The sequence below is a fragment of the Anser brachyrhynchus genome (assembly GCF_964034855.1).
Source record: "Anser brachyrhynchus genome assembly, chromosome: 22".
NCBI lineage: Eukaryota > Metazoa > Chordata > Aves > Anseriformes > Anatidae > Anser > Anser brachyrhynchus.
Genome location: NC_137715.1, coordinates 6,757,616 through 6,771,492, shown reverse-complemented (window position 1 = coordinate 6,771,492; position 13,877 = coordinate 6,757,616). Strand labels below are relative to the sequence as shown.

At 43.5% G+C, this 13,877-nt stretch overlaps 1 protein-coding gene across 4 annotated transcripts in view; it reads left to right on the top strand.

Annotated features, from left to right (window-relative positions):
* NSF (N-ethylmaleimide sensitive factor, vesicle fusing ATPase) overlaps window positions 1-13,877 on the top strand; it is a 78,204-nt gene that overhangs the window by 62,392 nt on the left and 1,935 nt on the right. For all 4 annotated transcript variants that reach the window (XM_080565076.1, XM_080565078.1, XM_080565075.1 and 1 more), the window contains 3 exons: window positions 5,405-5,539; window positions 6,305-6,418; window positions 13,738-13,793. In XM_080565076.1, coding sequence (XP_080421202.1) covers window positions 5,405-5,539; window positions 6,305-6,418; window positions 13,738-13,793 — 305 coding nt within the window. The remainder of the gene's footprint in view (window positions 1-5,404; window positions 5,540-6,304; window positions 6,419-13,737; window positions 13,794-13,877) is intronic.

The following is a 13,877-nucleotide window of genomic DNA, read 5'->3' as shown; positions in this document are numbered from 1 at the left end:
GAATCTCAAAACATATGCTTAAAAATATAGAAGGGGCCAAAGTTGAGCGAGCAGTCAATGAGTATCCAACAGAGGCACTTCAGTATCCACCAGCATTTGGCTGTAGAGTATTTTAAGCTCCCTTTGCCTGGGGCTGGTGAGATGTGCTGAAATGATGTAATCTGAGACTCCGCTGACATGCTGAGACTTCATTTGCTTGTAGCAGTCTATGAAATTCGTTTATGATCTAGTTTGTCTTAGGTAGTCAATACAATAATCTGGTGCCTGTTAGGAGGTGAGTACTAAGTTAGAAGAATCAATCTCATAATGCTTGAAAATGTAGTCATTGAAAACTACTCCCTTTTTTGAACTTTGAACGACATAGTTGTCTGGTTATGTCCTTTAGTCAGATAAAATCCGTGTAGCAGAGAGAGGTGAAATCTGGGGTTACCCCACTTCTGGAATGCAGCGGGGGCAAGTTGCACATCTACGTGCTGGGGATCTCCTTAGCAGTATGGAGGGAGCCTGGGCTTCCAACTGAGGCACCTCTATTGCCTAAAAACAGGTAGCAGGAATCCAGACTTAGGTGGCGTGCTTGTATCTAATCTCCATTAATGGAGGAATTAGTCCTAAAACTGCCCTGATAATGAGTCTGAAATCAAATGATCTTAAGCTGTTGAAAAACCAAGTTCCTTCTTACTTGGTAGTTACGTCTAATTTTTGGAGGTTCACCTTGAATCCTGATCTCTTACAGGCCAAACGTGGCACATGGCCTTTGCGATGGCTGCTGTAGAAATTAAGGATCAAAAAAGTTAAGATTTCTGAAAACAGGGGCAATTTAGCAGTGCATCTTAATAGCAAGAATAAATCCACTGATATGTGGTGGTGTGTTGTCACTGCAGAGTAATTGGCTGAGGTCAGCTTTTGACAATTTGGCCTTATGGCTTTGCATGCTTTCGTGGTAATGCCTGGGGCAAAACATTTCTGACTTGTAGGTTTTCCAGTTGTTTGCTGAGCAAGTTGCCTGAAACTTTGGAAAGTACAAGGGACTTCTGACACTTAATTTTCTTTTAGTAATTGGTACAGCAGAGATTACGCTTGTTTTACAGTAACTGGTTTTCCAGTGGTTGAAGTTCAGAGGTAGCAAGTTGAAGTGCGTGTCTTTTGAAGAAAGCAGGGAAAACGAATGCTTTATGTGGAGCAGTTAAAGACTTGAAGTATGGTTTTGCAGTTTAGCCCTCTGTTCTAATGACTTTTCTACCGTTCAGTTACCTGTGGGTCTTGAGCGTGGATACTAACAGTCATGTGAAACCTGCTGTGAGGGATCAGCCCTCTCTTAACTTGTCCTATTACTTTTGAACCTTGTTACGCTTTTACATTCTTGGTGTTGGTATTGTTTGCGTTGAGCGGACCTGTATGGTGAAAGTGAGCATCCTTTTGTTCGCTTTAAAACAGATGCATGCTGATTTCACGTAGTGCTGTGTAGTTTTTATGATGAGAAGCAGCAGTTTTACCCCCTCATCTCCTCTACTGCAGCACCGCTGATTTTACGGACCTCTCTGTTTACCCTTTTCCCCCTGTCAATTTACCAAGAGTCTATTTATGGAAGTTATTCCATATTTCTGCATATCCTTATTGCTTTCCTCTGATTTCTCCAGCGCAGTGCTGCATTTGAAACGACAAGGATTGCATACTGTCTCTGCAGTAAGAGCACTGTGGATTCACACAGTAGAATAATGACTTCTGTTTTTCTCTTTTCCCATTCTAACAGTTTTTAAGTGTTTGCACTTTGAGTAAAGCTTAGCATTGAGCTGACGCTTCCACAGAACTTGCCACAATGACTGATTCCACTGGCTTTCCTAAACTGTAATAAGTCGCTCAGAGTCATTTTTGTGTGTCCAGTAATTGTCTGCTGGCCTGATTTACAGCAAGTTTGGGATTCATCTGAATAAATGTGGCCATAGCAAGTTTGGTTTTCTACAGCTGAACTAGTTGTTTAGAAAACAGATTGCTGTGTGAGCCCAGAGCTGCTCTGGGAGGAGGTAAGTATCATCTGGGCTTCGTTAACAAAAAAAGAAGTATAGAGAATGAAATCATATGTAAAAACCTGAAGTTAGAGTAGGCAGAATTTGCCTCACTGATTACATTTTGTACTGAAATGTCTTCTGTTTTCTAAATGTTTACGTCGTCTTCTGGTGAGACCTTTTAGTCTCTAGTGAAACTTCTACGGAGACTCCATTTTTGGTGTTATCAAGTATGTATTTCATCAATGGAGAAGCTGCTCAGGTAGCATCCTCACGTAGTTAATGTGCAAGCTTGTTACTCCCTTGATCAATGTCTTATCTGCTGTGCCATGAACAGTGCATGTGCTATTAGCTGTACTTTGGGAACAGAAACTGCCTTGTTGGGAGCAGCTGAGCATTTGTTGTGGTGTTTGTTTTTTGTGTTTTTTTTAATACAGTGCTCATAGTCCATGTGAAACTTATTAACACGTCCCTTCTCCAAGCTGTTCTGGATTGTAAGAGTTGTGTAGGTTTCACATGCAGTAAAAAACCTTTTTTTTTCTTTTTTTAAAACAACTGCTGTAGTTTGTAAAGCAGATCAGTCTTGGTGGTATAGCTTTGCAAGAGGGGGCTGGTGCATCTTCTGGAGGTCCTGGTTCTGTTCTAGAGTCCATCTTTGACTTCCTTTGTATCTTGGTACCTTATCTGTATAATGAGAAATCTGTTTGAAGGTGCCTAACAGCATACATATGTCTTGTTGCATTTTATTTATTTTTTAATAAGATAGCAAGATTTAGGCAGAAATTGTTTACTGTGAGGGTGGTGAGGCCCAGGCTGCCCAGAGGAGCTGTGGGTGCCCCATCCCTGGAGGTGTCCAAGGCCAGGCTGGATGGGGCTGGGGGCAGCCTGGGCTGGGGGGTGGGGGTCCCTGCCCATGGCAGGGGTTGGAATTAGATGGGCTTTAGGGTCCTTTCCAACCCAACCCATTCTAGGATTCTATGATTTCTCCTAATGGGGCTTATAATTTTTACTGACACGTACATCAGATAGGTCAGTATTACTTATAAATTGAATAAAAACACGGAGGGCAGTGTGCTATAGAAGAGCCGTGAAGGCAAAGTAAATCAGAATTGAGATGAAAATGTCTCCATCAGATCTGCTGATAAGCTCTCTTTCTGCATTCCTCCCATGGAAGATTTTAAACATGCATCAGTTCTGCTGTCACATGTGCTGTTATCCCAAGTATATCTTAGCAAGTGGAAGGCACCTTTTAACCTTTTCCTTGGGTGGTAACTTCAGAGCAAATGTCAGAGGCACTCCGTAGTGTTTGTTATCACACTTCTGTGGTGCATGATCAGACGAGGATTTTAGTGTCCTTGGAGAACTCATTTTACAGAGCTTCCAAGCCTGCATTTAAAGTCTGTTTTACCAACCCCTTCCAAAGATGAAGACCACTGAAATTTTCAGTGTGTGTAGGTGAAAAGTTTGTCTGTTGCTGAGCATCATTTATTCTTCTCAGTCTGACTTCTTCAGCTGAAAATAAGAACCTGGTGGGGGTCTTGTAATTCCTGAGTTTATGCTCCTTGTAGCAGCGTAGGTTCAAATCCCATTTGCGTACTCTCCACTGAGGGCAGTTTTGCCTCCTTTCACGCATGATCTTACTGAACTGCTCAGACCTGGCTCCAGTTTGTAAAAGTGATAAAATATTTTTCTTTAAAAATGTTTCCCTGGCTATAGAATGTCCATAAAAAAGGAAACAGAACATGCAGTGTTAAAGCTTTAGACCTGCAGAACAGAGGAGAAGCAGCAGCCTGCTGAACTGTTGTACTTTGCCACGCTTTCTGTGGATGTCATATGCTCAGGGCACCCTACAGGTATTTTTGAACACTCAGACCTTATTCTGCTTGCTCTGCTCCCCAGTTTTAAACCTGATACTTCTCTCGTCAGCTCACAAATTGGCTGCTTTTCCCCCATTAGGCTTCTCAGGTTGTTCCCATCTGAAGAGGTGACTGAATCCTTAGTGCGGTACCTCCTGAGGTGTAGGCAGTGATTCCTGCACAGAAGTGTTAGCGCAGTGTTTCCCTGACTGTGCCTTTGTGCAAAGCTTGTGACCTGGGGCATGCTCTGGTTTCAACCTGCCGGACATTTCTTCCTTGTGCTGTCTTGAGCTAAAAACAAACCTGAAGTGAGCGCTTGAGTTAGTTACTGGTTCTGGGGCTGGCTTATTGTCCATCACCCAAAGCAGGAGCGTAATCTGCCCAAACACAAAAGGTCAGTGACATACAGTGGCGGTCAGGGAAAAAGCATTTGTCTGGCTGTGAAGATGCCTGGTCTTCATCAAAGATGTATTAAGTTTAAATAGGTTTTCATCCGTTGTCAAAGGAATGCAAAGCACTTTGACTGCTCTGTAGGGATAGTTTTTGTTGGTGTTTTTTTGTTGTCTTTTTTTTTTTTTAACAACCACTGAACAGATGTTTTGTGTCCCAAAGTCAAATCTAGGACTTTGCTCTTTGGGTCTGAGCACCAGCTGAACTTCTGTACAGCAAATGAGAAGGATAGTGGGCCAGCCAGGCATCTTCTTAGCCTGTGGGCTTTTTGTGTGCTGAGTTGGACTGATCACAGCTGATACACTCACGAGAGCCTTCCATCAGCCATCACCAGTCAGTGTCTGAGCACTGTGTGGTAACGTTCACGTGGCATACGCAGGATGGACCAGCAGTTGATTTCTATTGGCAGTTGATGTTTTCTGTTCTTTGCTCCCTGATTCTGTTATTTATAAACCCTGTTATTGCACAGGCCAGCTTGGAATTGGTGTGTGCTCTCTTGGTTTGAACTCGGAGGCAGCCAGACGTAGTACTGTTCTTTTATGCAACCACACTGGCAATGAGAAGTCTTCTGAACTTATGGCAAGCTTTGCTATTAAAGTGTGAGTTGTAAAACCGTTGGAACTGTCAGTACAGTGGCAGAGAATGTCACTAAACCCACAAGATTTCTTTAAAAATAAAAATGAAAAAGAGGGAGAAAAAAGAGAGGATGATCCTGTGAGAAGTCATCTGTAATTGAGCTTTTGGGAATGGAGCTTTAATCATGCTTTTAAATTTAATGAGGATTCAGCTATTTATAATGACGAATTCGGCAGAAAAGGTAAGATAGGAAAGCTGTGAGTATTGGTGAGTTCTGTGTACCTTAATTTTTGGACTCCAATGGTGCAATTACCCCAGACTTCTGGAATTTGATCATAGTCTTGTATGACGGATGTTGACAACTTTCACTTACTGAGAGGTGTAATGCTATTAATTTTAAGTGGTGTTTTTAAATGGCCATTTTCTATTTTTCATTTGTTGTTAGCTGAAGCTTCCCAAGGTTGGTTCCTCTCTTCTTTTGTTTCTCCTTTTGTGAGACTTATTCTGTTGTGTGGACAGGGTCGCAAGCTTCTCATCATTGGAACCACCAGTCGCAAAGATGTCCTGCAGGAAATGGAAATGTTGAATGCTTTCAGCACCACAATCCATGTGCCCAACATTGCAACAGGGGAACAGCTGATGGAGGCTTTGGAGGTGAGAAAAGTTAATAGATGACAAACAATCTCAAAACTTGCTGGAAATGAATGATTTTCCGGTAGATCTGCATTTTGGAACGCTGTCCCACTTAACTGTGTCATAACAAGTATCAAGTTTCCCTGAATTACTTTTTCATATGATAAATGAAGGCAAAATGAGAGAACAGTAGATCTAGAAAAAAAGTTTGTGGAGTGGATTGAAAGATTTGAAGGACATGGAAGTGGTTAGCGAATATGATTGGGATACTTTCGGGAAAGCTAAGCTTTCATGAACTGGAAAGTCAAATGAAGGTGATTGGTGCTGAAGATACAGATTCTTTGTAAATCTGCACTCTAAATGGCTTATTCTATGCCATAGTGGAAATTGTAGTGAAAATTGAAGGCTATTAAAATAAATTTAACAGGCAAATCTTTTGTGCAACATGTTACCACCATGATAATATCACCAAAGCCTGAAAGATAAAGCCACTCTTGCAACAGGTTTGAAAACTTACTGTGACTTGAGCCACTGTGTTCCTTCTAGACTCTAATCTGGAGAAATCCTGGAATGAGTCATAAAAGCAAATAAGTAACTGGCTGATAAGAGATGCTATGAAAAGAACAATTGTGGAATAAAAGAATTTAAGTGTTTTGTCTTGTCTTCAGACAAGGCAGAAAATTGTCCTTCTAAGCTAGAAAATGCACACTAGCTTCTTGTTTGCTTTGTCCTGAGTTAGGTAGCATTATTCCTAATGACGGTATCCTGATTTATTTATTTTTCCAGCTCCTGGGTAACTTCAAAGACAAGGAACGCAGCACCATTGCACAGAACGTCAAAGGAAAGTCTGTTTGGATTGGTATCAAGAAGCTGCTGATGCTGATAGAAATGTCATTACAAGTAAGATTTTTTTCAGGTTTAGGAAGGAGTGGGGTAAATATAGCAGTCTCAGGGGTTCCCGCTTGTCTGCAGACTCCTACTTCAGCTGTGTGGTGGGAACCTTTGGATAGGTTGAGAAAAGAGCTTCGGTGAGAAGAAATTTTCAGAACAAAGAAATCTCCAGGTCTTGGTCCATGGAGAGATCTTTAAAAACCACAGTGCCTATAGGCTGTTTAGAGCTGCATTTCAGAGGAGAGCATCTGGCAACTAGAGGGATTGGATTAACTTACCTTTCATGAAATTTCTTCTCTACACCCAGCATGCTAAGCTTGCAGATAGCAATCACTTAGTGTTGCGGGTTTTTTTTTTTTAAAGAAAAAGGTGCCTGTGCAGGTGTATGTGCTCTTTCCCTGAAGAAGATAAATCTGTCAGGCTGTTCAGCTGCTCTTCTCTTTATTTTCCAGTTTCAGCACTTTAAAGAAAATAATTGCAGAGGGTAGAAATATGTAGCTCTTAACCCTCCCCCGCACCCATCATCTATGCCTGCAAGCCAGCCATCAAGCTTGTGCTCGACAGTATATGCATGCTAAAAATGAGAGGGTGTAGCATGCAGCCCTAATCCTCTGTGGCTGACATTTCAGCGCCCTTCTGAGTCCTCCCCCCCCCTCACACGCTCTCTTTTCACATCAAATGGATTTAGTGCAGCTGAGTGAACTGTCCTTAGATCTTCCTAGGAGAGGCTGAGCATAAGCTAAGAGGCATGTAGTTTAGCAGCATATAAGTCATGTATCCCTCTGTTCACTATTCACAATTCTGTTAAAACTTGCACAGCACTAAGGATATGCTCTGACTAGATGTCACCTCAGGGAATAAAGTCATTTATCTAGATTACTTTTTCCTCTTCTTCCTTGGCTTTTAATTCCATACCTACAGGCAAGTCAGTAAGTCATTGCTCACATGTATTAAATGTATTTAAGGGGTGCAGGCCTCAGGGACTGCCTGGCTGTCTTGCAGTCCATTTCACTTAGCCTTGACAATGGATTCCTTCTTTTGATGCAGGACGTTTTCTTTTGCTGCTCTGACCTTAAGTGTTGGTTTTTGTCAAAAGTGAAGGTGAAGGTTATGTAAACTGTGGGCAGTTGTGTATCTGGTGTGTGGGTGGAGATGCTTACCCCAGACTTGTTCACAGCATCGCCCTGTGGCTGCACACCTAGGACACTGTAGACAGGGAGTCTTCAGGCTCTGGGCAGTGCAGACAGGTAAACTGGTGTTGTGCATTTTTTTTAACCAGGTAACAATTTTGTAGATGAGCCCATGATCAGTCAGGCTGGGAGGAGATGGGCAGAACCCCCATGTTCGTGCCACTCCTGAAATGTGGAAGAAGTAGAAAAGGAAGGGCTGTTACAGCCAGCATAGATGGTTGGTAACCCACCTATGTTACTATACATGGGTGGCTGGTAGTGACGTGACTTATGTTACTACATTCAATTAGGGTGAATAGTATAGGGAAGTTAGATACAAAGATGTTCTGTTGTGAAAGATCTGAGTTGTTTACATGTCTCCATCTTCAGAACTGCTATTAATACAGGAAAGCGATACAGGCTGTCACTAAATAGAAGAGTATTACCACGGTAATACCCAATTTGGGTTGCTTTTCCAGGAAATTTTATTAAATGAGATACTTAATTTTTCACTGAGCTAGAACACAGCTGTTTAGAAAGAGATTATTCGATCACAAACCTGAGATCCTTAAAAATTCCAAGTGATGGACAATGTTTCTCAAAATGCAAGTGATTAGGTCCCACGGTGAATGAATTCTTTGCAAAAATAGTCTCCTTTCCTTCCTTCCTTCTCTGTGGTCACTGAATCTGTGTTTTTGTTTAACTAGACTAGTGAACCTAACGTGTTCTATATGTAGATATTCTTACACTGTTTAAATGACTTCCAGTTTGTTTAAAAGTCAAATCTTGCTCAACTTCTCTCTGTATCAATATCTTTTCTTGGAGTATCATGAACCACTGCATTGCTTTGATGCCTTGGGTTGCTTTGTTACCTTGTTTACAAACCTTGTAAACCCACACTTTTTGGCAGCTTAATTTTCCTTCAAACTGTGCTAATGTTTTACTTTGCTGTTTACTTTAATGTTGAACGGTTCACATTTAGTGTCATATAGTTTGGTCATCTTGTTTACGCTGTGAGTCCTGGAATGATGTTAAGTTCTTGTTCAAAAGAAGTGTTTGATGAATGGATACACTCATGGTCTGCCATGCGAATCCAGAAAAGTTTAGTTTAAAAGTGTCCTTGGCTGCTGTACATGGACCTCTTCATAGTGCTATCGGGTGCCACTTTAGCTTCACTCTGGCCTAACCCTGCAACCTTACCCTGGGGTGCTGCTGCATACATGAGCCTTCTTTTTCCACAGCTAGGGGACTGGTTCCTTCTGCTTATTTTGCCTGCCCATCTTGTTGCTCTTGGATTTAATTGTAAGGTCTTGCTCCTTCTCGGAGTAGGAACCTGACTGAGCCAGGCAGCTCTGCAGAAAGCCCCTTTTTGAACCTCGAATGTTTTCTGATTTGGTAACTTCTGTTTAGCATAAATAAAACTTGCATTACAGACCAGCAGCTTAAATTATTTTAACATAGGTGGGAATTTATTTTGAAAATCATCATAAAATTCAGTGTATGTTATACTAAACAACATACTGAGACCTATAAAGAGTTTGGATCTTGTGATAGCTTTACAGGAGTACTGTGCTGGAGTATCTCTTCTTCTCGTGACTGAAGATTTATGAAGTCTCTCCAGTTTCCTTTTCCTCTAAGGACTCCCAGGCATGTCCTGAGAACACTGCTTTACCTAGAAGCAGCAGCCATTTTCTTGCCACCTCTATGGATTGCGTCACAGAGCTGCTCTCTACTCTGTTCTTCTAGAAAACCTTTCACCCTGTTTGATAGGAGCATTTCTCCTTTCACAGGTCACTAGAGGCTCTACTCAAGAGTCCTGAACCTGCATCCCCTTTGCACTCTGTTGACACCATCTTCTGCTCCTCTCAGGACAGATAAACCTTTTGCTTTCATGTCTGTGTTTTTTCAGTTAGCTGTTTGATCAAGTTTGTCTTTGTTGCCTTTCAGATCCATGCTTTAGTCTTTTGGACAAGATACTGTGTAGGCAGATGGATGCTGTTCTTCCCAAAAGATTCTGTAGAAGCTCTGTTAGTACAGATGATGGACAAAGTGTTTTACCGTAGCCACTTTCTTGTGTCTGAGTGAAATGAGTTGAGGGGGCAGCATCTTTGACTAGGAAGATGGAACGGTGGCATTGGCAAATCTGAAGCTGATGGCCTTAGCACATGTTTTCTAGTAATAAAAAGATTCATTTGTGTAGACCCATCTCAGATTATGTTGTTGTATTTTTTGTTGTTACGTGGTGCAGCCCCCTGCTTAAGCAGGGCCAGCTACTTGGTCAGGCCAGAGTCGTTTGGATGGAGCAGATCTGAGGCCATTTGCCAGGCCTCAGTCACAGGCTCAGTCTTATAGTCTGGGATTATTTGTGTGGATTCCTTCCGGAGAAGGGGGATTTTGCAGGTAGCCCATGTTCAGGATGTGTGGCTTACGTGGCTCACACTTCAGTTGTCCTCAGTCTTTGTGATAGAAATGAGAGAACGAAAATAGTGACGGGTGTGCTTTCCCTTCGTGGCCAAGTGTCAGCTGGGAGAGATGGCAGAGAAGAGTTAGGCCAGAAGGGATGCTACAGACACCGTCTTTCTGGTTATGTGGCACAACGCTACCATTCTTAATGCCCGTGTATCAGACATTTCAAACACTGCTTTAGGTAGTAGGGCAGCCTTTCATTTCTTCTAGAATGCTGAACATTGCATGTTAAAAACCCGACTTAGTAGCTCAGTGATCCTCAGTAAGTTCCATTAAATCAACTCGTTTCAGTGAATTTATTTTTCTGACCTAAAAATAATTCATAGTTGGTATTGACCTTGCTGAGATATTTCAAAGCGATAGAAAGTTACAGATTTTTAGCTTTTCTTAGCACAAAGCAGAAATTCTCCTTAGCTGTTTCTTTCCTGCCCGCATCACTGGTAATACTGCTGTTGTTTTAGGATTTATTTTCTTCCAGGTTGTTTTTAAAGATATTTGTATTGCCCTCAGTTGCAGTGGTCATGGCTTTAAATAGATGGCTTATGCACATCTGGAATTGGTGGAAATTTTCCTTTAGGGATATAACATGTGATATAGGAGTTAAATTCCCCTATTCTGCATCTTTTGTGGGATGCCAGGGTACACACTCAGTGTTTGCATGTTGTATTTTTTTCCTTTTTGTTTGTTTATTTATTTTTTTTCCCCAGGATAAGTCCCGCATTTACTTTCTAGTAGAGCACTTGCTCGTTTATTGCCAAGTGGTAGAGTTGGAAAAGGTTACAGCAAGTCAACTTGATAGTACCATTCACTGACTGTTTTAAGAATGAACCCACTTTATTTTTGGCAGTGTATTAAAGATGCAAGGGGTTGCTGAAGATAGAATATACAAATATAAGCAGAACTTGGAGCTTCTAGGCCAGACGAACTGCTGCAATACAATACTGTTGTCCCTCAGGGGTCTGTCTTGGGACTGGTGCTACTTAATATCAGTGACATAAACAGTGGAAACGAGTGCATCCTCATCAGGTTTGCTGTTGACGCCAAGCTGAGCCGTGCAGTTGATACAGCAGAAGGAAGGGATGCCATCCAGAGGGAGCTGGGCAAGCTCGAGAAGTGGGCCCTTGTGAGCCTCATGAGGTTCAACGAGTCCAAGTGCAAGGTGCTGCACCTGGGTCGGGGCAATCCCAGACATGAGCTCAGACTGGGTGAGGAACTCATTGAGAGCAGCCCTGCAGAGATGGACTTGGGGGTTCTGGGGGACGAAAAGCTCGACATGAGCCAGCCTTGTGCTCTTGCAGAACAGAAGGCCAACTGCATCTTGGGCTGCGTCAACAAAAAAGTGGCCAGCAGGTGGAGGGGGGGGATTGTCCCCCCTCTGTGCTGCTCTTTGTGAGACCTTCAGGGAGGCTGGAACTAGGTGATCTTTAAGGTCCCTTCCAGCCCAAGGCATTCTATGATTCTGTGAACACAAAGATACTCTGAGTCCCAAGTTTACAACTTCCAAATGTTTATAGTGCTAACCCATGGTAACCTGACGTCGACAAAGGAGGGATTTCAGAGTGAAGTCTTCAGTACAATTTCTGTAATCTTCAAAAACAAAAATAAAAAGAGGATTCTGTGATTCCTCAGGTTTGTCCCATGTTTTTCATTTTTGTATCTTGGGGCAGTCAGTGATGGCAATTTGCCTGGAGCCTTTCACTGCAGAGAGGATCATCAAGCTCATGCGTCCGCACAAAGGACTGGTGCAGTCACAAACTGTCTTCTGATGGCAGCCTAGATCTCTGCCTCCTTTGCAGCCTTTTTTCCCACTTCCCCAGCATGGAGACAGAAACACCAGGGGAAAGGCAGGATTGATCTTTAGGGTGTTGTGGTTTAACCCGGCCGGCATCTAAGCACCACGCAGCCCTTCGATCATCCTCCCTCCTCCCTCTCTGGGATGGGGGGGGGAGTCAGGAAAGTGAAGCCTGTGGGTTGAGATAGAGACAGTTTATTAGGACAGAAAAGAAAATAATAATAATAATGATAATAGTACTACTACTACTGTGTACAAACAAGTGGTGCACAATGCAATTGCTCACCACCTGCTGACCGATACCCAGCCTATCCCCGAGAAGCCGGTCCCCCCACCCCGGCCAGCCACCCCTATATATTGTTTAGCATGACGTCAGATGGTATGGAATACCCCTTTGGCCAGTTTGGGTCAGCTGTCCTGGGTCTGTCCCCTCCCAGCTCCTGCTGCACCCCTAGCCTGCTCGCTGGCAGGACAGAGCGAGAAGCTGAAAAGTCCTTGGCTTGGTGTAAGCACTGCTCTGCAACAATTACAACATCAGTGTTATCAACGTTATTTTCATCCTAAATCCAGAACATAGCACCCTACCAGCTACTGGGAGGAAAATTAACTCTATCCTAGCTGAAACAAGGACGGGGCGTTCCTGGATGATGCAGCTACAGCACAAAATTGGTACTGCAAGTTCTGATAGCCTCGTGCTGTTTTTCAGCTTCCCTAACATGCTAACCCACCATGTACAGCTCCTCTCTGGTGCTTTGCTGCTGGAGCTGTAAGGAGGAAGGAAGGCAGAGGAAAAGTGGGTGCATCTTCAGTCCCTTCTGCTTCTGACTTTAATTTATGCTGCCCCATCTCTGGCAAAGGGCAGATAGAAGCAGACTTAGTGTGTGCCTGGCTTGTGCTGAGCCAGGCTAGAATCCTCTGTGAGGAATCACAGAGTCATTAAGGTTGGAAAAGACCTCCAAGATCATCTGGTCCAACCATCGCCCTACCACCAATGTCACCCAATAACCATGTCCCTAAGCACCACGTCCAACCTTTCCTTGAACACCCCCAGGGACGGTGACTCCACCACTTCCCTGGGCAACCCGTCCCAATGCCTGACTGCTCTTTCTGAGAAGAAATGTCTCCTGATCTCCAACCTGAACCTCCCCTGGCACAACTTGAGGCCATTCCTTCTGGTCCTATCACTAGTTATCTGCTAGAAGAGGCTGACCCCTGGTTCCCCACACCTTCCTTTCAGGTAGTTGCAGAGAGCAATAAGGTCTCCCCGGAGCGTCCTCTTCTCCAGACTAAACACCCCCAGTTCTCTCAGCTGCTCCTCATAGGACTTGTGTTCCAGGCCCTTCACCAGCTTCGTAGCCCTTCTCTGGACGTGCTCCATGTCCTCGAAGTCTTTCCTGTACTGAGGGGCCCAAAACTGAGCACAGTACTTGAGGTGCGGCCTCACCAGAGCAGAGCACAGGGGGCCGATCACCTCCCTGGCCCTGCTGGCTGCACTATTCCTGTTACAAGCCAGGATGCCATCGGCCTTTTTGGCCACCTGGGCACACTGCTGGCTCATGTTCAGGCGAGCATCAGTCAGCACCCCATGATCCTTTTCTTCTGCACAGCGTGCAGCTAGGATGAAGCTACTGTGAAGATTGCCGTTAAAACAGGAATACTTAATAGAAATGGTTGTGTATGTTTCCAGCATGAGCATGCTACGCTTGTGCTGATCAGCTTTGTCTCTTGATATAGTGTTCTGTCTTGACCGCTTACGTGCAGAACTTCTGGACAAGCAGGCTTATCTCTGGCCCGGCTAAAGCATGGGCAAACAAACTCATGCATGTTTCTAGTTGTCTTTGTGGCTACCTGGGGTAGCTTGCTTCAAACACTAATGAAGATCTGTTTTGTTTGGTATGTAGATGGATCCTGAGTACCGGGTGACAAAGTTCTTGGCTCTTTTGAGAGAAGAAGGAACGTAAGTACTTTATGTTAAAGCATTGATTAAAATTCTGTTCTCCATGCAGAAACAAGGCTGCTGCCCCCTGTTAAGGGTAAACTG